A 22989-nucleotide genomic window follows, 5' to 3' on the forward strand; every position below is an offset into this window, starting at 1 on the left:
TTTTTTTTATTTTATATATGAATCACCCCCTAAATTTATGATACTGAGCTATGTGTGTATTATATGCCCGGCCGAGCCGCTTTCAGATTTATTTATCGTGGTTCATTGTTTTCCAATTCAAATAGGCACTGCTTATATATGTAGAGTGCTGTTAATATATACATTTTAACATGGTATTTCAATGTAATGTGTGAATTAATTACATATTCACACATATTAATTTTTTGTACCAAATGCTGATATAACGAAATAGTCTTGTATTATGTTAATACCTGTATTTGTAGTGTGAATGAATTAGATCTCTTATCTATAGCACAGCAACGTTTTAATTTTCTTGCGCGAAAGCCTGTGTATGCATTTCTAGAAGTTAAACAAATAAATGACATGAAATCGTATCTTTCAGTTTAACATTCTGCGAATATGTCCTTTAGACTAAGGGAGACAGATGATTAAGAGTCTTCATCCTGGCGAAATTAAAATACCGCTAATTTTACAGTAATTATGTGATATCTTCAAATAGATAAAAGATAATTGAAATATGGAACAAGAGCGCCCTAGACAATATTATTTTGCGTGAGGTACCGTTATCACAAGTCACCTAGTGGCTTTCCGTTTTCAGCTGTTTAGAAACGCGAAAATAAATGCCGATTTTCAAAATGGCTCGAAACCAAAAGCAGATAAGTGAGTCGTGATAACGGTTTCTCATGTAAAATAGTATTGTCTAGGGCGCTCTTGTTCCACATTTCGATTATCGTTTATCTATTTGAAGATGTCACATAATTACTGTAAAATTAGCGGTATTTTAATTTCACCGGGATGAAGGCTCTTAAGGCAAGTAAATGATGAAGGAAGAATCTGTGAATGAGAAAGTGGGGGAAACACGAGTACCTCGAAAAGATCCACAGACACGGATGTTATTCACTTAGCCTGGGATCGAACAAGGGACCCCACTCAGTAAAAGTAAACTCTCCTCTGAGCAATCGTGCTCCCAAGTTAAAAAGAGAGATGGGAGTGTGGTTCAGTTGTAGAGCGTCTTCGTTTAGGGCAAGCCGTTGGAGGTTCGATTTCAGATCATGCATGTTGATTAAAAAAAAAAAAAAAAACGTGCGCATGTTTTTGTCCTACAGTTTTATTATTAGGGATGCGCACGAGACAAGATTTGTGGCTGTATCGTCTCGAAAATATGCTGTAAAAGTGATGTTTCGACTCGAAAAATGTATATTTCTCTATTGGAAGAGCCGTGTCTCGACTCGAATTTTGCCAGGAAAATCCTGTCTCGACTCGTCTCGTGCGCATCCCTATTTATTATGTTTGCATCTAATTATGATCATTCTATTATTGAATTATTTTCTATGTTTAGCGTATAAGAAACTCGCTCGGAACGATAAAGTTTTGAAAATGTTTCTCCAGTTTTATGTAAGTGAAATTATAATCAGATTCAAATAGATTTATTATAATGTTCAAATCGAATAACTGTGTATTTACTCTTTTCCCTAAATAATGTTCCTTTATGATTGTCGCTACAATATTTTAATGGGCGAGGAGGTGGTTCAGTGATAGAAATTTATCTGTGCTGGAAGGGGTTCCTGCTTCGATCCCAGGCTAGAGGAGTTTGTGGTGTTCTAACACCTTGTCCATCGGTTTCTCGGGGTTCTTTCGTTTCTTCCCAAATTTTCATTCCCCTAGTTATTTCAGAATCATTCACTTTGATTAATTATCTAGCATAGGAGGCATACTAATGAAACATTAAATTAAAATATTTATTCATCTTGATGTTTCCCAAGAAGATCAAAGTACGTGAACTTTTGCAATTTTGATAGCATTGACACACACACACACACACACACACATACAAAAAAAAAAAACTAAAAATGGGAAGATCTTATACTGTACTTACAAACTGGTTTGAAAGCACATAAGAAGCTTTTCCAAACGAATACGCGACAAAACGTACTAGCGACAAAACGTACCACCGACAAAACGTACCACTTACCCTGAGGGCTGCTTGTGAAGGGTTTTCTAAAAACACTTTAAATAATGACAAGCGACAAAACGTACCACTTGCCTGGAGGGCTACTTGCGAAGAGTCTTCCAATCAGCCATCAAATAATGTCAGGCGACAAAACGTACCACTTGATAGGACGGTATATAAGTATATATATATATATATATATATATATATATATATATATATATATATATATATATATATATATATATATATATATATATCGGCCAAAATAAGGTTAAAAGTTAACCAGATTGGTGGTGAGAAAAGTACCGATGCAAGACCAAGACTAAGACCAAGCCTGCAAGATTCTCGCAACACCAAGACCATACCTGCAAGACCAGCAAGAATCTTGCATATGCAATATTTGAATATTTGCTGATTTCCATCACACATTATTCAGGCTTTGGATCAGAGACGGATAGGCATTATTAGAGGGGCGCGGGTGCTTTCTCCCACAAGGGCCACCAGAATCTCAATGTCACAAATCAATTGCACAGTGTTCTTTTTAGAGTAAGTCAATAGTATTAACACTTGACAATTAAAACCTGATATTCTTTCATCAGTATATTATTCTGAATTGTTCAAAATATTATATGAAGTTCAAGGAGAACGTATACTATATTACAAAATTAGCAGACGTTTTAGTGTACTAGTTTTTGATGCTACTGTATCTATCACGTTTGCATTCGAAATATTTTTTTAATAAATCTTTTTCAATAGACATCAACAAAATGTTTTCAAATGTTCCTGAGACATGGTACTCGTTAGCCTATTTTTAATGTATTTCAGTTTATTTCAATTTTGAAAAATTTCTTTCACATGTTACGGGCAAAGTCAATAAAAATTTGTATGCTGGAAACCTGGATAAGTAATACTGCACAAATTACAATTCTGCAAAATTAAAAAGCAGCACATTGGACAATTTTGCAACACGTTTTGCATTCGCTTTCCTTGTAAACAAATGTATTTTTTTCTAATTCTGAATCACTTGCACCATCAGTACAGTCATTTTTCCTCGGTTGTGCTCGTCATCAAGACTGACTTTCAAGGATATCCACGTCCTTCAAAAGTCCAAGAGAATACATTTATAGTATCCTTGGAAACTACTTAACTAAAGTTTTTCAGAAAATATGTAAGTTTATCGAAAGGCACGTCTGGAAGTTATGTTACTTGGTTGAAGTGGCTACGGTCCAAATAATCCATAAAGTACATTGCTTCTTGAATCTTGAAGAAATACTCAAAACTACCATATCCAATATTGTGTTGAATGCTTCGATGTAGTACCTGGTCATTGGATAGAAGCAGCTTCATCTTCATATTCACAGGAAGAATCTTTGTCCATCTCTGAAGGCGAATTGTCGATAGGCCAATAATAAAAAAAAAAAAAAGAAATCACGTTCTAAGTCTTCACATTTGTTATTGGCCCATTCTACAAAGCTTAATGCTGCATTCTTAACGGATTCAAAATAATCTCTCTACTCTTTCAGTTGGAACAGAGTAGTCTGCACCATCCGATAGGATTACACTAGCAGCACCCACTATTTGGAGATAGTTTGACAGAGAGGTCGTCACTGGAAATATCTTAAGGAACATTTCTGCTGTCAGAATTGTTTTGAACTTGAGAAGATCTTTTATATATCCTTTCGCTTTACACCTAGCTTTTGGTTTGATATTTTCTGTAGAAGCAATTTTCTTAATTGTTATTGTCAACTCTATATACAAAACACTTTTTGGGTTCGAAAAATGACCAAACTTTTTCTGAAAAACAGTGTGTTTTCTACCATCTTGTTTCCGCAATAACTGTAAGACACCTTTATTAACATTTGATCTTCCAAATGTACATTCGCTGATAAGACTCATGCATAAATATCGCAGTCATTCAGCAGAACAATGACACAGAATCAATGCAATTTTTTTTGTCAGATCACATATGACATGATTGAGTATATGAGCGTAACACCACACGAGTGAGTTTCTTAGTAGTTAAGCGATTAGCGCATGCGCCTTTGTCGTGGGAGACCTGGGTTCGATTCCCGGCGGAAGCTCATGTGCTTCGGATTTCCCGTAAATCAGTATGTCCCGTCTCATATAGCCTCGTTGCTAAAAAGGGCCGTTAAACTCAAAATCAACTGAATCACACGTGTAACTGATCATAGGTGAATTGAAAAAATCCAAATATTGTCCTTGCATGTTACTTGAGCCAGCGGTTGAATTTCAAATACACTTCTTAATATCAAGGTTCAACTTCTGCAGAATTTCTAGCAGTAAACCGCAAAGACACTGGCTTGTGGTAGATATGCATTTTACAATGACAACAATACTTTGTTTAACAATCATTTTAACAACATACTAAAACAACAGAGCACTGGCCTGAAACTACTATATCTTGGGTAGTGTCTACTAGAACAGAAAATATTGAAGCTTGAGAGACTTCTTTCGAAATATCTTCTCTGATAAGTGTGCTGATAGCATTCAAAACATAATTCACTGTGTTTAGTAAAAGTTATGCGACCACTATCTGCTTACTTCCTCGTGTATGACTCTTCTCGGTGACCGTATCTAAATTACTTTTAAGCTTAAGATCAAATTTACTTAAGAAAGGAATAATATCCAAAAAGTTTCCATGATCTATAGCTGTGTCTTTCAGTTTATAGGCTGCTACATTTCCTCTGTAAATGAGCCCTCTTTTACCAATGAGCTTCTGCACTTTGACAACTCGATACATTACCTGTTTGTTCTCAACCTTATACTGCCGTTGTTTTACCTGCTAATGAGGAAGTAGTTTTTCAGCATGAAGTAGTACGTTTTGTCGTGGATTAAATATCCAAAATGTTTTAATTAGTCCATGACAGGTTGTAATTTATATAAGTGGTACGTTTTGTCGTGGAATAAATATCAGAAATGCTTTAATTAATCCATGATAGGTTGTCGTTTATGACAGGTCGTCAAAAGTGGTACGTTTTGTCGCAAAAATTCAAGTGGTACGTTTTGTCGCTGGTACGTTTTGTCGGGACACCTTTCCAAACACATCTAGTCATGACAAAGATACAATTTTCGTTTATACGGTCACGAAAAAGATAATAATCTTCGTGTATACGGTATAATTGCCGGTAGAGATACTAGGTCGAGAAGTGTGAAAGTTTTCTCAGGGCAACCATCCTTAATGAGCTTTTTGTTGGTTACCCTCATTCACACCAGGAAAATGTCGAGATGGTATCTTACATAATGGTCCCAGGCTGATTCCTTTCGTCCCAATTCTTTTCTTCCTCCCCGATTCCTTGGAGAGTGTGATCACCGAGGGATGTCGTCCCTCATAAGTGACGGGGTATTAACGGCCATAAATGCCGAACACCCAGAAATCTTAATTCCTAATTCGTGCGATTATAATTAGTTGAATGACTCAATGATAATACAAATATATATATATTTATACAGGGTGTCCCAGGAGGAAAAAACATTATTTTGGAAAATGGTAGTATGGGTGACTTTAAGCAAAAAAAGTTCATATGAACATAGGTCCTAATCGCAACGGTTTGAGAGCTACATGTTGTGAACCATTTTTACTTTATATTTCGTATTTCTCACTGTGTAACTAAACCTATTTTACAGAGGTAAGACGCAGCGGATTTGTAAGGTGATGGAATGACCTTTCCAACGGTATGCAGCCACCTGTAGCTCTCAAACCGTTGAGATTAGGACCTATATTCAAATGAACTATTTTGCTTAGAATATCTCAAACTATCATTTCGCAAATTTTGTCCCTTCCTCCTGGGTATATATATATATATATATATATATATATATATATATATATATCGGGTGTTGCAAAATAAGTGTTACAACTCTTGGGAGGTGACTCCTGTCACTGAAACAAGAAAAAAAGTTCTCTTCAATTTTCTGCTATCGGACATAGTTTCAGATCTACAAGGTGCCGAAAGCGTGGGAAAATGACTTTCGGATGCCAATAGTTCGGAAACTATCCAACATAAAGAGGGCGGGTAAAAAATTCACTGAAGAAGTCATACCTGCTCTATTAAATTTTGCATGTTTCACAATCCTACCGTGCACGCGCAAGGGATTCCCCAAAGGAACGTAGGGAGTCCCGGATAATCTGCCAAATGAAACTTGGTTAAATGGATATGAATTGATAGGCTTTCTACCAGGTAATAATAATTCGTTTGTCTTAAGTCGTTATCTGGAACGAATACAAAATGGCGGACACCTTTATGCCCGTTGTGTGTGGTTGCATAATCGCCAGGAACGGATGCTGGCCAACAGTGACGTTCTGAGTATTAAGTGTAGCGAATTTGTACTCAAATGCTCTAGAAAGACAACTGGAGTGTCGGTAGAGCATAAGAGATGAAGCAGGGTGATTCACATGTGTGGAAACACTTAACGAAAAATGCCCAGAAATGCACTCATACTCAATAAACGTGAGTTCAAAGCGTCGGAAATGTAAGGATTAGCGTCAAGAACATGAAAGCCATTGCCAATTCACCAATAATATTCCCTCAAACCGATGCAATATGATGTACATGGTTGCATACCAATAAGGATGAGGCCAAGTTCAAATTGTGCAATGGACTCACAAAGAAACTGGGTAAACTAAAGAAATGTCACTAGTGGGATCGCATGATCGATATTGAAATGTGGCCAATGTGTGTGTTGATATCAACATGTAGCTAATGGACAAATGTCAACATGTCGCACTACTGCTGGGACACCATCTCACGTGCGAAAACTAGGAAAATAACGTTGTATATTCTGCTATTATATCTGGTGCACATTTTGGTAGAACGTAACTAGAACACGATTGTATCAATGTCCCTCTTTGTTTGGGACATTGTCCCACAGTCGACACATATGGAAAGAAATCTCATAATGCATGGTTCAAATTCTGATAGAGCGTGAAAATAACAAACTTGTATCATGTCCCACGTCTTCTGAGACATATGACGTACTCGAAATATAGGAAAATACCTCCAGAAATTCGTATCTTACACACAGTGCACATGCCAAGACAAAGACGAAAATGAACCGATTTGGCACATTTAACACTACAGCTGGAACACCATACATATGGAAAGTAAAACGACATGAGAAATAGGAAGAAACGTCTTAAAGCTCTGATTGTTTACAACTGTGCAGTAGAAGTAACAAAATGGAACACACAAGTATGTCGGGAGGCTGTACAAGAGGGCTTGCCAAACAAAGTGGGTACTCTTCAAAGAAATGAATACAGAGAAAGTGAGGCTCCTTCGAACCTCAGGGCTAGAGCGCTCGCTTTTGCTCGCGTGGTCGCAGTTTCCAATCCTACTGGGAGCCCACGGCCTCAGATTCAAGGCCCGAGTAGTTATTTTCCTATTTTTCGCACGTGGGACGATGTCCCGGCAGTAGTGCGACATGTTGACATTTGTCCATTAGCTACATGTTGATATCAACACACACATTGGTCACATTTCAATATCGATCATGCGATCCCACTAGTGACATTTCTTTAGTTTACCCAGTTTCTTTGTGAGTCCATTGCACAATTTGAACTTGGCCTCATCCTTATTGGTATGCAACCATGCACATTATATTGCATCGGTTTGAGGGAATATTATTGGTGAATTGGCAATGGCTTTCATGTTCTTGACGCTAATCCTTACATTTCCGACGCTTTGAACTCACGTTTATTGAGTATGAGTGCATTTCTGGGCATTTTTCGTTAAGTGTTTCCACACATGTGAATCACCCTGCTTCATCTCTTATGCTCTGCCGCCACTCCAGTTGTCTTTCTAGAGCATTTGAGTACAAATTCGCTACAATTAATACTCAGAACGTCACTGTTGGCCAGCATCCGTTCCTGGCGATTATGCAACCACACACAACGGGCATAAAGGTGTCCGCCATTTTGTATTCGTTCCAGATAACGACTTAAGACAAACGAATTATTATTACCTGGTAGAAAGCCTATCAATTCATATCCATTTAACCAAGTTCCATTTGGCAGATTATCCGGGACTCCCTACGTTCCTTTGGGGAATCCCTTGCGCGTGCACGGTAGGATTGTGAAACATGCAAAATTTAATAGAGCAGGTATGACTTCTTCAGTGAATTTTTTACCCGCCCTCTTTATGTTGGATAGTTTCCGAACTATTGGCATCCGAAAGTCATTTTCCCACGCTTTCGGCACCTTGTAGATCTGAAACTATGTCCGATAGCAGAAAATTGAAGAGAACTTTTTTTCTTGTCTCAGTGACAGGAGTCACCTCCCAAGAGTTGTAACACTTATTTTGCAACACCCGATATATATATATATGGTGGAAAAAAATCATGATTTTTTAAATAAAAATCATTTTTGTTGATTTTTTTGATTTAAATCGATTTTTTTTATTTAAATCAAATCTTTCTCCTCGTATAATACAAGTCGCGAACTGGAGAAAAAACATTAGGAATTAATATCAAATGACAATTATGCCATTTAAGTGAAAGTATTTTGGTTTAATTTCGAATTAATCCTCAATCGTTAACCTATTTCAATCCGAAACAATATTCCTTAAGCATTAAGGAAAAAACGTACAGCAACGTTTATTAACATGACACTTTTCTTTTCACGAAAGTTCCTGATATTTGGCAGGAGTATATTTTTTAAAAAATCGAAACTAGCCAGCGGCACGAAATACATGTAAAGTATATAAATTTCGCCCAAAATTAACTAATTAACTCTATGGCCTATGGAACCCGGAGGTTCAATGCCGCATTCACGGAAACTCTCCACTGACTTCTATCCTTAGGCAATTGGATCCAGTTTCTATTTTGTATTCCTATTTCTGCGAGATTCATCTTAATATTGTCATCCCATCTGCGCCTAGATTTTCCTAATGGTCGTTTTCCGATTGGTCTTCCAGTTAAGAATTTGAAAGTGTTCCTATTTTCTTCCATCCTGGCTGCATAACCTGCCCACCTGAGTCTCCTAGACTTGATGACCCTAGCAATGTTTGGTTAACCGTATAAATTGTGTAGTTCCTCGTTATGAAGTTTCCCCCATTCCCGCTCCTCTTCTGAATATTCGTCTCAGGATCTTGTTCTCAAATACTTTGTCTACGTTCTTCCCTCATAGTAAGCGACCATGTTTCGCAACCATACAGAAGCAGGGCGTCTACCAGTCAGGGAAAGTCAGGGAATTTGCAGGTTCAAGGAAAATGTCAGGTAATTTCATTGTGTGTCAGGGAAAAATCTTTCCCAGGCCGTGAGAGGAGAAGGAATGCCACTAAAATAGTCATAAATTACAGGTAAATGAATTGTTTCGTTTGTACGTTTGTATAATATTGTATAAGCATATAAACAATGGTGAAAACATACAGTTCACTTCAGGGGCGGATCCAGGACGGACTTCTGGGGGGGGCGGTCGGCGGTAATACTGCTACTTTTAAGAGCTCCAAACGTGTTATGGATGGGTTTATTTATATATAAAATAAGAAAGTCTTCTCTTGTGTGGGGGGGGGGGCGATCGCCCCTGGTTCACTTTAAATATAAGTTGGGGGCGCGGTGGCTCACTGGTAGAGCGTTCACCTCCGGTGCTTGGGTTCCCTGGTTCGATCCCAGCTCGCGCCGTGTGGATTTTGTGGTGGACAAACACCGTGGTCATGTGTTTTCTCGGGGTTCTCCCGTTTCCTCCCACTTTCTTAATTTCATTCATTACTCACCATCACCGTCTCCTTTAGCCTAACCGGCATAATCGTGGGACGTAAAACTGAAAGATTTCATTTTCATGATTTAAATATAAGTTACTTTTCATGAGTTACTAAGAAAAAAAAAAAAGAAGGACAGAGTCAGGGAAAATTATAATTGTGTCAGGGAAAGTCAGGAAATTTGATTATGCTTGCTTGCTAGACACCCTGAGAACAACAGGCATATATATATTTTAATCTTCAAATTCCTGGACAGAATTCGTGACAAGAGATTTTGAACTGAATAATAACACGAATTCCCTGCTTTTAGTTGACATTTAATTTCTTCGTAAATATCGTTTTCGTCTGTTAATATTGATCCTAGATATTTGAAAGAATCCACTTTATCAAAAGTATTATTCGATATTTTAACGCATCCAAAATTTGCCGTATTACGATCCCGAGGAACTTCTATGTATTTAGTATATAAATTTCGCCTAAAGTTTAAATTTATTTTTGTTTCGGAAAGGGGATCGGGCCCCTCTAAATACGCCCCTATTATCTGGAAACAAACAAATAGACATGGACATAAAATAATTTTTGTTTTAAATGTCGATGGTGATTTCTCCGTTAAAATAGTTAACGATTTAAAAACCCTACGTTACGAAGAGAAGAAAGCAGGATTCTCCAGTTACCCGTTCAAAACGGGATTTTCCCTAATCATCCTCTGCATGATACTCGTTTTCATACTGTGCTGTACATACATTTGAGTCTCATTGTATTATAATTATTATCTTCCATAATCGAAGTAACAGAACATAAACGTTATTTTACTTATTTTCACTTGAAATTAATTTATTTCGGAATTTGATTTAAATCAACGATTTTTATTTAAAAAATCAAGTGATTTAAATCTTGATTAAAATCGTGATTTAAATCAGAATGATTTAAATTAATCCACCCTGATATAGGGTTGCCCAAAAGTAGGTATACAGTCCCGTACTGATCAACTTATTGCTTTTTATATCATTTCTTATTGTTATCCATCAGATAGACTTAGTTTCTTTATTATTTGTTCTTAGTGTCTTTCTTATTGTCTTTTTGGACTGTATGGTCCAGAGGCTTGGACATTACGGAAGTTAGAGGAGAAATATTTAGAGAGCTTCGAAATGTGGTGTTGGAGGAAGATGAGCCCGATGAGATGAGGGAGATGAGCAGAGAGTGCAACAAACAAAAGATGTTTTGAAACGGATAGGAGAGAAGAGGGCCACCACTTCTAGCCACCATCCTTCATAGAAAGGCCAATTGGATTGGACACATCTTGCGAAGAAATTGTCTTCTTAAAACCGCCATAGAAGGAAAGATGGAAAGGAAGCGAGGAATAGGAAGAAGAAGAACACAGCTGATCGATGATTTGAAAAATAGGAGAAAGTATTGGGAGTTAAAAGAGGAAGCTAAAGATCGAGAAAAGTGAAAGAAACATTTCCAGGTCCAAATCTAAAATCGAAAAAAAAAAAAAAAAAAAAAACCTTATTAGTCCCAGGACCTGCCGAAAGGCAGAATACTTAATAATAATAATAGTGTCTTTTTACTTGTATCTTCAACTCGTAACAGCGGAAACAAATAAACCTATAAGCTAGAATGTTATACTTGATCAATGCAGGGGTGCATACCTACTTTTGGGCCACCCTGTATGTATAAGGCCTACATATATATCATGAAAGAATATTTTGTACTTAATAACATTTTATATGAAAGTGTTGAATTATCAATATTTTGATATTGTTTCTTTCCTCTTGGGGCCGCGCTGGCTTAGTGGTAGAGCGTTGAGCTCTGGTGCGTGGGGTCCCTGGTTTGATCCTCTATCGCGCCAAGTGAATTTTGTAGTGAACAAACACCATGTGCGTGGGTTTTCTCGGGGTTCTGTTTCCTCGCACTTTATTCATTCTACTATTCCATTCATTTCTCATCATCACCGTCTCCTTTAGTCTAACCGGGATAATCGTGGGACGTAAACTGAAAGATTTCATTTTCTTTCTTTCATCTTGTTGTAAAACTGAAATGTTGCATATCAACTGCATTAGACGAACATAAAATATTCCAAATAAGAGAAGCGAGCTTTAAATGAAAGTGCAACGCAATACAGTAACATTTAAGTTTGGAAAATATAGCGACTTGGAAGATTGTTTTTTCTTAGGAGATGGCTGTACTAAAAATACGTACATCATGAGATTGAGATGCAAGTAGTTTGTGCGTCACGGTTAGGATTATGTGTATCGTTGCAAGGAGAAATCCAACAACATTAATTAAGATTTGCTACTTAATATTGTACATAATTAAATAAAACTACTCCAGCAGATTGATTGGGAACGACATAATTTCTTAGTCATAATAATTGGTTTGTTGATTTTCTCGAAAATTGCCCATCAGAATTTGCCATTAAGCGTGTCATTTTGCTCATATCAAAGCGATCTATCAATAAATGTGTCATCTTTCGACAATACTATACCAAAAATAATTTAAACAAACATAACTTTATCTTGGGCTGTCAATATTGTTAACTTTATCTTGGGCTGTTAATATTGTTAAGTGTGTGGTATCAAGGAGTATGCCAAAGGATGTATCCCTTTCGATATTTTCACGGTACATATATATATTTAAATTAACTCAAAAGTTATAGGGGCATATCAAGATAAATGGCCCACCCTATATATATCGTTATTTTTAGCACCAAAATTGTAAGGCATTTATTTTGCAGTTGGATTGGAGTCTCCGACGCATATGTGCTACTTGAGTCTATAAATATTTGTTTCCGCTCGTCGATAACTTGATCATTTTATGTATTTATTTATTTACTTTTATGAAAACAAATTTTTAAATCTTACGAAATGTAAACCCTTTGCACTCCATTTTTAAACTCATTTTGCATTGTGAAATTTGTAACCTGTAGCTTAATTAAATGTGTATTGAACACGAATATTTCCTTGAAAATTTTCCGTCTGTATTGTTAATTGAGGATAAAGGACAGATAACGCGGTGTAAGATAAGTCTCGTTATCTTTCTGCAAAAGGGAGATCAAAGTGCTACTGTAGCATGCTCTTGTCCATATAATAGAGCAAATAAATAAATAAATAAATAAATAAATAAATAAATAAATAAATAAATAAATAAATAAATCCTGAAACTGTGGATTACCAAGCATTGGCACGATGCTTCGTGTTTATTTTACTTGTACAGCGGGGGACACCTCTAAATGGTACACCTTAGCCGTAAATCTCCATATGGCTGTACCATTTAGAAGTGTCCCCCGCTGTACATAACATTGTTGCATTCTCTTGCCTTATTATGCAAGAAATTTGGAGTAATTTTTATAGAATAAATTGACGTACTGGTAAATCGATGTGCTTTAAAAAGAAGTATTGAGTATTATTAACTGTATTTCTGTCAGATGTTCTGTGCGCATGGAGATAAAAAGTGGGGAGAATTCTTAAACGGGAAGATGAGCATATACTCGTTTTCTGTTCGGTGCGCATATGACGCCTACAGAGCAACTATGTTGCTTCAGTGGCTAACAAATATTTTAATGCTCATTTTGTACGTGGTAGGTTGGGACGCTGTAATTTATCGCTGAGACTGTTGGTTGGTTTTATGTAGGGAGGAGCTACATTGTACCACTGTGTGCTGTTCGGTTCTTACAACTCATGGCGGACTCAACTTTTCTCTCCAGGTGTGCTACGGTAAAGAGGAGAATGGGCGGAGAATGCCAACAAGTCTAGGGATGTGTCTTGTAAGTGTTCATGACTTTGATATTATTATTATTATTATTATTATTGTCCTGTTCTCCTGATTGGTGATTTCAATTTATCGGAAATAAACGGTATGGAATTTAATTTTGAAACAAGCTCCTCTAAAGGTAAGAATTTATATGAATTTATGTCTTATTATAATTTGCAATCATTAAATAATGAGACGAATGAAAATAATCGTACATTAGATCTGGTTCTGTCTAATATAACGAATATAGAAGTCAGTAGGGAATATTGTCCACTAATTCCAGAAGAGGTACACCATCCATCCTTAGTAATAAACGTGATGCAGCAGGGGACCGCGAAGATTAAAAAGAAAACTAATATATCAGGATATAATTTTAGGAAAGCTAATTTCTTAGAGTTGTATGTTGAATTCTCATCTATTGACTGGAACTGTCTAAAGAAATATGAAAACGCCAATGACCTAGTTGATAATCTGTATTATACTATTTATAGTGTATTTGACAAGTGCGTGCCACTTAAAAACAACTCAAGAACAACTTATCCGTGCTGGTTTACAAATGAAATTATTAAAAAAATAAAAACTAAAGCAAGGTATCATAAAAAATACAAATGTAATTAAAGAAGTAAATTATCTCAATAAATTCAATGAATTGCGTAGTGAAATAAAGAAAGACATTAAGCTGGCATACAGAGCGTTCATACAAGATTCTGAAAATAACATTAATAACAATGCTAATGAATTGTGGAACTTTATAAAAAAATAAGACTAAGCATCTTCTTGGGGGGAAATTAAATAATGAGGGACGCGAACTTTATCACTAGGAATGCAATGGATATACCCGATTGCAATGAAATGAGCTGAGCGAGCTTATACTACGTAATCATGACTTTTTCCCCATGTTAAGTCTATGCAGGCGTTTTTCGGTGATTATTCCTCGATGGTACATCGGATTTTTTATTTCGACCTATGTGCTCACTCAGCACGACATACTCTATCAGCGTGCTAAGTTTGGTTGAGATCGGCCAAACGGTCTAGGAGGAAGCGTTTTTCGGTGATTATTCCTCGATGGTACATCGGATTTTTGATTTCGACCTATGTTGTCACTCAGCACGACATACTCTATCAGCGTGCTAATAGTAGGGGAGCTTACGGCATGTATCCTGCACTTTGTGTTAAAAACGTGCCACTCGGATATGTTGTTTTCCTGATCCAACTAAGGAGGAATCGAAGTGGCCCCACTCCGACAGGTGGCCAGAATCCAATATGGCGGCTATCAAAGATGGCCGCCTCTGCGAATTCATAGTATTGGTTTTAGATGTCTATATCTCCTTAACTAATAGTCCAATCTTCACGATTTAAAAACTAAACAACGTAGAAGATAACAGGGTCTAATAAAATAGCAAAAGATTTTACCTAACACTGAAATTAACACCCATAGAAATTATTTAATTTGGAACTTTACATTTCTTATGATGGAGTTTACTCATATTTTTTAAAATAACAAGTAAACGGCTGGGATTATCGAAAACGATCTCGTATAACTTTATAAAGAGTGTTAAATTATCTTTCGTTTGGTGTATAGTTCATTCAGATTGGTTAATAAACAACGAAGTTGTGACAATTTAAAGATTCACGTTGAGTCGATTGATTTTCCCAAATTTTGAACAAGAGTTCATTTACCGTAATAAAACAACATTGATGGATGCTGCATTGTACGAAACAAATCATACTCTTGTGTTGTGTTCTTCATAACTCTCACTTTCACCAGAAGCACAAAGTAGCCTGACCAACAGGCCCGTATCCAGGGGGGTCTAGGGGGGCTGGCTCCCCCTACATTTTTGCTGACCCCTAAAATTTTCACGGTAGGCTTGCAACTGAACTATAATATGGTTGGATCGGGCCCCCCTAACTTCAGCCTGCCCCCCTACATTTTTTGGCTGGCTACGGGCCTGCTGATGAAGCCCGGTTATGAATCCAATATTGCGGCCATTATTATGATTCATAAAAATTAGTTTCTTTCGAAATATTGACCCGAGTATCTAGATTTTTAAACGAATACGGACAAAGTAATATCACCTATTCTATTACTATTCACTTTTACACATGAATCGAGTTTAAGAATATCTTAAAAAATTACGTGCATAGTGTCACGATAGAAAAGTTTTATGGTTTCTTATGAATCGAAAGAGGAACTGCACAGAAAGACTAAGAAGTAAGTTCTGTCTTTAAACCATAGACATTGGCTTTATATCCTTTACAATATTATAAGGAAATTACAAAAAGCAATATATTGTTATAAATTAGAATGTAAATAATTTCTTTCGTATTCTAAGAACAGAAACACAACGCAAATACTTGGTTCGATAATTTGAAATTCACAATATATCTTTTGGATTTTCTATGTGTACAAACAGTTTTATGATTTCGACGAACAGTAAATATTACTTTGTGTGCAAACTATTCTATAAAAAATCATACATTTATCTATTTATTGGTACGTTTCCAACGTGGTGTAAATTTACTGTGGATCAACTGAATTTCCAAAAATAATGAGAGCTACTTACATGAAAGTTTTATTGGTCTAGATCTTTGTTTTCAGTTTACATCACCTTTGCACATGTTTCCCTACACACAGAACAAAAAAGCAGCACGGAACGCTTGCACTTCTACAAATATCTTTTGGTAAATGTCTTGGAGGCACATATCAAAAAGAGCTTCCTACATGCTTCGTATACAACTGGAATGGAAGTCCATGTTAGAGAAAGTTCACTTCCATTGTCAGTCCATCCCCAGATTACTGGTGAAGGAATATGTGCTATCTTCTTTATTCCTTGACCCCAGATTGTCCAACTTGGTATGCTGCACACTTGGTGTGAAGAAGCAAGGCATCACAAGTTGGAGGAAGCGCAGTAAGAGGTCTGCCCTTTTCCAAAAATAATTCTCCCCGGGCTTCATTAACTTCAAATTTTTCATTTGTTTTTGAATATAATAAGACAACATATCGTTGCAGTGAATTAAAAAAATCTTCGCCTATGTTGATTACAGGGTGTGAAATTGTTAGAAAAGCTGTGGTCACCTCTGGATACAAAAGCCATGTTTTCCATGCTTATAATTTTCCATGTCCGAGAAAGTATGACATTGTATCACATCCTGTAAACGCGTGGAGGCTTCGTAACGCACTTGATTTTTCTTTTCCTAATGCTATTGAAATATGATGAACTGGGAGAAATCGATGATGTTTCTTGGTGCCGAAAGATAACCATAATTCTTCTAAACCGTGTCGCTCAAAGTCGTAGAAAAACGATACAGCAAGTATTACAACATCTGTGTCTACTGTGCGGATAACTATCTTTTGTGTCTATTTAATGCTGCATCAAAGCAATGTAACATGATCCTACCATCAGCTTCTTCTAAATGATTTCCTGATGATTTGTTTGAAAATGTTGGAAGATTTCTTGAAGTTTCTATGTGATATCCATTGTAGTTGCTACCTCAAAGTTAATTCTTTCCTTTTTCACACATAGACTTTCCAAGAAAAGGGAACAGTTCTTTATTTTCGTCATTACGAAGGAAATCGTTCCACTTCCTAGGAATTGGTGTATTTGGTGTTACTTTCGTCCTTATTTCTACATCCCTACTTTTTCTTGTGGAAGATTTCATGCTCTTTGAAGAGCATCTATCCCATATCAGATCCACTCGCTTTGCATGGAATGTGTCTGCTTCTCTTTGAACATATTCGAAGGAATTACACTGGAAATAATAACAAAATGTTTCTGCTGATGCTGGTTGCAAAATGTGAACCAAAACTGCTCCATTAAATAATAAAACATCACAAGAATTAGGAAAGTGTTCTTCTTTGATGTTGGCTTCACTCTCAAGAAGCATAACTAAGTCGGACTTTTTTGAGGATTGTGATTTATGGCAGAGAGACAGTGGAATTTGTTGACTCTCGTGCTGAAAGAATTCATCCAAGTCAAGTCGTCTTGTTTGACTGACGCGTAGTAAGCGAGAGAATAGCTCAACGTCCATCTTAAGTAAATTTATTTCATTTCTGTTTGTTTTATTTTTTTGAAGGGAAGAATGAAGCACTAGAGATTTTTTCATGGGCGAAAAGAATGGCTTGGTACATTCTACTAATCTTTCTTGCACAAATTCCTTGTACATATTAGACCCTTTTTTTTCTGCTAAATATAGGGATTCAATTATATCACCGCTATAGATGATTCTGAAAACAACATTAACAAGTCCATTATTTGCTTCAAACGGATTCTCCAATTCGACGAAAGCTTCTTTCATCTTTTCAACAGACGATTTAAATCTTTCTTGCATCGACAAGTAATCTTCAGGGTGCTTATTATCAGGATCATATTCATTATATGACATTTTGAATTCATTAATTAGTCTACTAATTTCTGGTTCCGCTGTCATTCATTTGACAAGGGCATTGTCGTCGCGTAAGAGACCAATCGCCCCGCCATCCCCTTTTATAATTTTGTTATTCTGTTCGTGAGCTTGATCTATAACTATTGCAAAGAAAGGTTTCGATGTCTTTCTTATCACAAAGTAACCAATTTCGAAAGCATTCATAATCTCAGGATATGTTTCTTCCAACTTCTTCAATCTAAAATGCGAACGGGAAGCCAACGAGCATAGCTAAGGTGGTCCATTGCGCAAAACAATTCTGCCATTAGTTTTGGTGTTTCAACGTAGAGTTTAAAATTTCCTTGATGTATGGCTCTGATGTAAATTAAGAGATAAATCACGAGACGGTAATATATTATCCAAAACTTAAACATTGGACACGAAGATTTCTTTTCAGTGCACCAGTCATTAAAACATTGCCCGGATGAAGAATTCTGATATGCATCACGCGGCAAATGATGTAAAACTGTCAAAGTAATCTGATGGGGAAAGCAAGCTTTTGTAATGTGAGTTACTTTGAATATACTGTCAGCGGTCCCTGGTGTTGCTACATCTGACTTGTATAAAATTTCTACCCAACCACTTCCATCTAACCATTTGCCTATAAGATGCAGGAAGGCTTGTTCGATGTGTAATCCTCCCAGCATCAGACTTTGATGATCTTCGCCATATAACTCTGGCCAATTCCATTGAATTCGTTTCCCCAAGACAAATAGAGCATGTTGATCCATTGTACCGGATCATTGTACCATTGTACCATTGTTCCAAAGAACCGGAACTTGTCCTTTGTTGAGTTTGTATGTAAGTTCTCGTACAATATTCATTTGGTGCCGTATCATAGCAACAGATTTAGAGTCTTCCTTAAACAACGAAAGCAGGCAGCATATACTTGGCATTTGCAAAGTTTCAGTTTTCGAGGCATGGTGTACAGACCAAGTGCAAGTAGTGTCATTTTTTAAACATGCTTCAAGCCAACACTCCTAGTTTTTTTCTTCTGCGAAAAATCCACTTCGTGGAAGAACTTTCTCTACAAACTGCGGGTTCTGTTGAAGTAAAACTGGTTCCTTATTAGTGATATAAGCAGGAGGTACTAGGACATAATTATCGGGGAGAGCAGGAGCAGTTCTGATTTTTATATTCACTTATCCAGTGAGACACGGTCACGTCGAATGCTAGGGTTATCCTTAGAAGGATGCTGGAAAATAGAAATGCCCGTACCATGAAAATAATCCTTTGACGTTGTGCTAGAAGAATTGTAGTCAATATTATCTAATGCTGCAACGGTTAAAATACCTCGACGAAGAGTGGAAGGACACACCCATTTCGTCACTTTGATTTATCAAACACTGAGAAAGACTTTAAGATATTTCCTGTACACGTGTAGACGAATTGCCTAGTGAATGCAATTCATTAATGAGAGATTTTTTACGAGTTTTAGCATACACGCTCAGCCCAACATAGAGAGGAAAAGGTGGCATGCGATTGCGTTTATGCCTTGCTGCTTCTGTTTCAATATCGTCATTAACCGTGTTTTGTACAATTTAAGAAGATCGATCATTTTGAATCGACGACTTCTTGGTAACACAAGAATTGCGTAGCCATCTCAAACTTTGCCTTTTTGTACACTATTCCGAACTATTCACACCGAAACATTACACGGGATTTACGCCCAAGGGAAATACTTCGAGAATAGTGCAGTTGTTATTACTCCAAGTCTTTTAACCATTCAGTTCTATCCGATTCTTTTGACGTGTATCAATTTTGACGTATTATCGATTTGGAGTTAATTCCTTCCCATACTTACACTGTGAGGCAGTAGGATGGGGGAGAGAAAAATGTTTGTTATTATTTTGTCGTACTTGTTTATAAATCTAGATACTGCAATAAATATTTCGAAAAAGAGTTATCTTTATGGATGATAATTAATGGCCGCTATATTGGATTAATATAACCGGGCTCGGTCAGGCTGTCTTGTGCTCTGGTGAAAATGGGACTTATGAAGAACACACCACAAGAGTATGATTTGTTTCGTACAATGCAGCATCCATCAGTGTTGTTTTATTACGGTAAATGAACTCTCGTTCAAAATTTGGGAAAATCAATCGACTCAACGTGAATCTTTAAATTGTCACAACTTCGTTGTTTATTAACTAATCTGAATGAACTATACACCAAACGAAAGATAATTTAACACTCTTTAAAAAGTTATACGACATCGTTTTCGATAATCCCAGCCGTTTACTTGCTATTTTAAAAAATATGAGTAAACTCCATCATAAGAAATGTAAAGTTCCAAATTAAATAATTCCTGTGGGTGTTAATTTCAGTGTTAGGTAAAACCTTTTGCTAATTTATTAGACCCTGTTATCTTCTACGTCGTTTAGTTTTTGAATCGTGAAGATTGGACTATTAGTTAAGGAGATATAGACATCTAAAACCAATACTATGAATTCGCAGAGGCGGCCATCTTTGATAGCCGCCATATTGGATTCTGGCCACCTGTCGGAGTGGGGCCACTTCGATTCCTCCTTAGTTGGATCAGGGGAACAACATATCCGAGTGGCACCTTTTTAACATAAAGTGCAGGGTTTGGCCATTTTTTTGCCTTAAGCTCCCCTACTACTAAGTTTGGTTGAGATCGCCCAAACGGTCTAGGAGGAGTTCGCGGACAACCAAACGGCTAACCCGAGTATAAGAGCTTCGCTTCGCTCAGCTCAATAATGATGAAATAGCCAATGCTTTTGCACAGTATTTCTCTTCAGTATATGTGCCAGATACAGGTTTCACTGACATTCCTACGAACAATTTATTAACTTATGTAAGTAACAAACTAGAGTCACTTACCATTGAGGAAATCACTCAATCTGAAGTAGAAATGACAATCAAAAAATTAAAGCCCAAAACTGCTGTTGGCCCTGATGGAATACCTCCATATATCGTAAAGGGTTGTATAGATGCGTTTACATATCCGCTAAGGATTTCATTCAATCTCGCTTTAAAAACATGTTTTTTTCCGGATAAATGGAAATCATCTATAGTTTGCCCAATACCAAAAACCAATGATAAACACGAAATAAATAACTACCGGCCTATATCAATTTTACCTACTTTTGCAAAGATATTTGAACAAATCCTATACCGACGGATAATTGACCACATCCAACCCGTAATCTCACCATATCAACATGGCTTTATCCCACACAAATCAAAACAACAAACCTTGCACTTATCACAGACTTTATAGCAAATTCGGTAGATGTAAGATGTCAGGTTGATGTAATATATATAGATTTTGAAAAGGCATTTGACAGAGTCAATCACAAGGTACTATTACATAAGCTAGGCGAATATAATTTCTCTTCTCCCTTGATCAAGTTCTTTTCATCATATTTAAATAATCGAAAACAAACTGTTATCTACAAGGAATGTAAATCATCTGATTATATTGCATATTCTGGAATTCCCCAGGGCTCTAATCTAGGTCCATTATTGTTCCTTTTATTAATTAACGATCTCCCTGATCATATATTATTAAGTAATAAATTGTTTTTTACTGATGACCTCAAAATATACGGTAGGATAAGGACTATCCATGACTCGATTTACAACGTGACATGGAAAATATTGCTGATTGGTGTTCTCTTAACAAACTCAATGTAAACATAAACAAATGTAACATTTTATCGTTTACCAGAAACAAAAGTCAAATAGAGTTTGATTACTCAATGAATCAGATCTTACTAAATAGATTAAATTCAGTCAAAGATCTTGGAGTTATATTTGATACGAAACTGGCATTTAATAACCATATAGAGAACATAGTTAACGAATCTCTTAAAATGTTAGGGTTCATAATTAGAATTGGAAAGGAATTTAACAATAGTACTACGCTAACAAAAATGTATTATGCCTATGTCCGATCAAAACTGGAATATGCTGCTATGATTTGGAACCCATCACAACAGCAATACAGACACCAACTGGAAAAGGTCCAATCTAAATTTATCAAATACTTGACGTACAAGACAACTGGAATCTATCCATATTATGAAAATTATCTAACATTAATAGATAACTTCTGTATCCCTACACTTGAACAAAGGCGAAATGTGACAGATTTGATTTTTCTCCATAAGATAGTACAAAACGAATTTAATTGTACGGATCTCATATCAACATCAAATTTTCATATCCCGACACTTAAAACTCGTGCTAATAACTCTGGTCTGTTTTATTGCAGAAAAGCAAGGACCAACGTATTATTGAAATCACCAATTTGGAGAGTGTGTTCTACTTATAACAAAATATGTATCAAAAACAAAGAAATTGACATCTGAAATATGAACTCTATCTTTAAGAAAACTGTTGTAAATGTATTATGTAATACACCAACACTATAATTGGGCTTATGCCTGTTGTGTTGACGGCAAATAAATAAATAAGTAAATTATTGCTTGTCATAAGAAGTTGCTACGATTATATCCAGTGTTATATATCCTTGTTGAATAGTTCTTAGTTTCTATAGCAAATTTTTGCTCAGTAAATATTTACATATAATCGGCAGCATATAAATATTTACTGAGCAAAAAATGCTATAGAAACTAACACGGGAGGGTCCTACAAGTTGTCGCTGAAATATGATTGCCACATAGCAGCTCTGACAGAGCATCATGAGAAATGAAAGTGAGCAAAAGGTGCTATGGACCAGAAGAATAGGAGCTACGGGGATTCAAACTTTGAATATCCCAAAAAAATATTATGGAATTATGTACGTTTTAAGTAAATATCTTAAAAACCTTTAAAGCAATCAAAACAAAATTTGTACAATATAATGAAAACAAAATATTCTATCTAAAGCCACAAACAGCGCTGCCATATGTGAAGCAGTGTTGTCAACTCAGCATAAAAAATATTTTCTTTGAAATTGCACCATATACAAATGTGCACAGATTTAAAATGCACTATTATCACTAAACATAACACTCAAGTGTACTGGTACAGTATTGCACACTAATCGAGCTATGTGTGCTGAAAATGTACAATGGAGAAGTCTAATATGTGGCAAGAGAGAGTACTAAAGGAATGCACTAGAAGAAAGTGAGGGATCTGCAGTACACTTCCGTAACC

The 22989-nt window shown here is 36.3% G+C and overlaps 1 protein-coding gene across 1 annotated transcript in view; it reads left to right on the forward strand.

The window, feature by feature from the left end:
* Nucleotides 1-22989, forward strand: part of LOC145687691 (baculoviral IAP repeat-containing protein 7-B-like) — a 208616-nt gene that overhangs the window by 45499 nt on the left and 140128 nt on the right. The window contains exon 2 of the mRNA XM_081761147.1: nucleotides 13394-13453. Within this exon, the coding sequence (XP_081617273.1) occupies nucleotides 13427-13453 (27 nt within the window). The 5' untranslated portion in view covers nucleotides 13394-13426. The remainder of the gene's footprint in view (nucleotides 1-13393; nucleotides 13454-22989) is intronic.

This window comes from Thermobia domestica, chromosome 6, assembly GCF_964235325.1.
Source record: "Thermobia domestica chromosome 6, izTheDome1.hap1.1, whole genome shotgun sequence".
NCBI classification, from domain to species: domain Eukaryota; kingdom Metazoa; phylum Arthropoda; class Insecta; order Zygentoma; family Lepismatidae; genus Thermobia; species Thermobia domestica.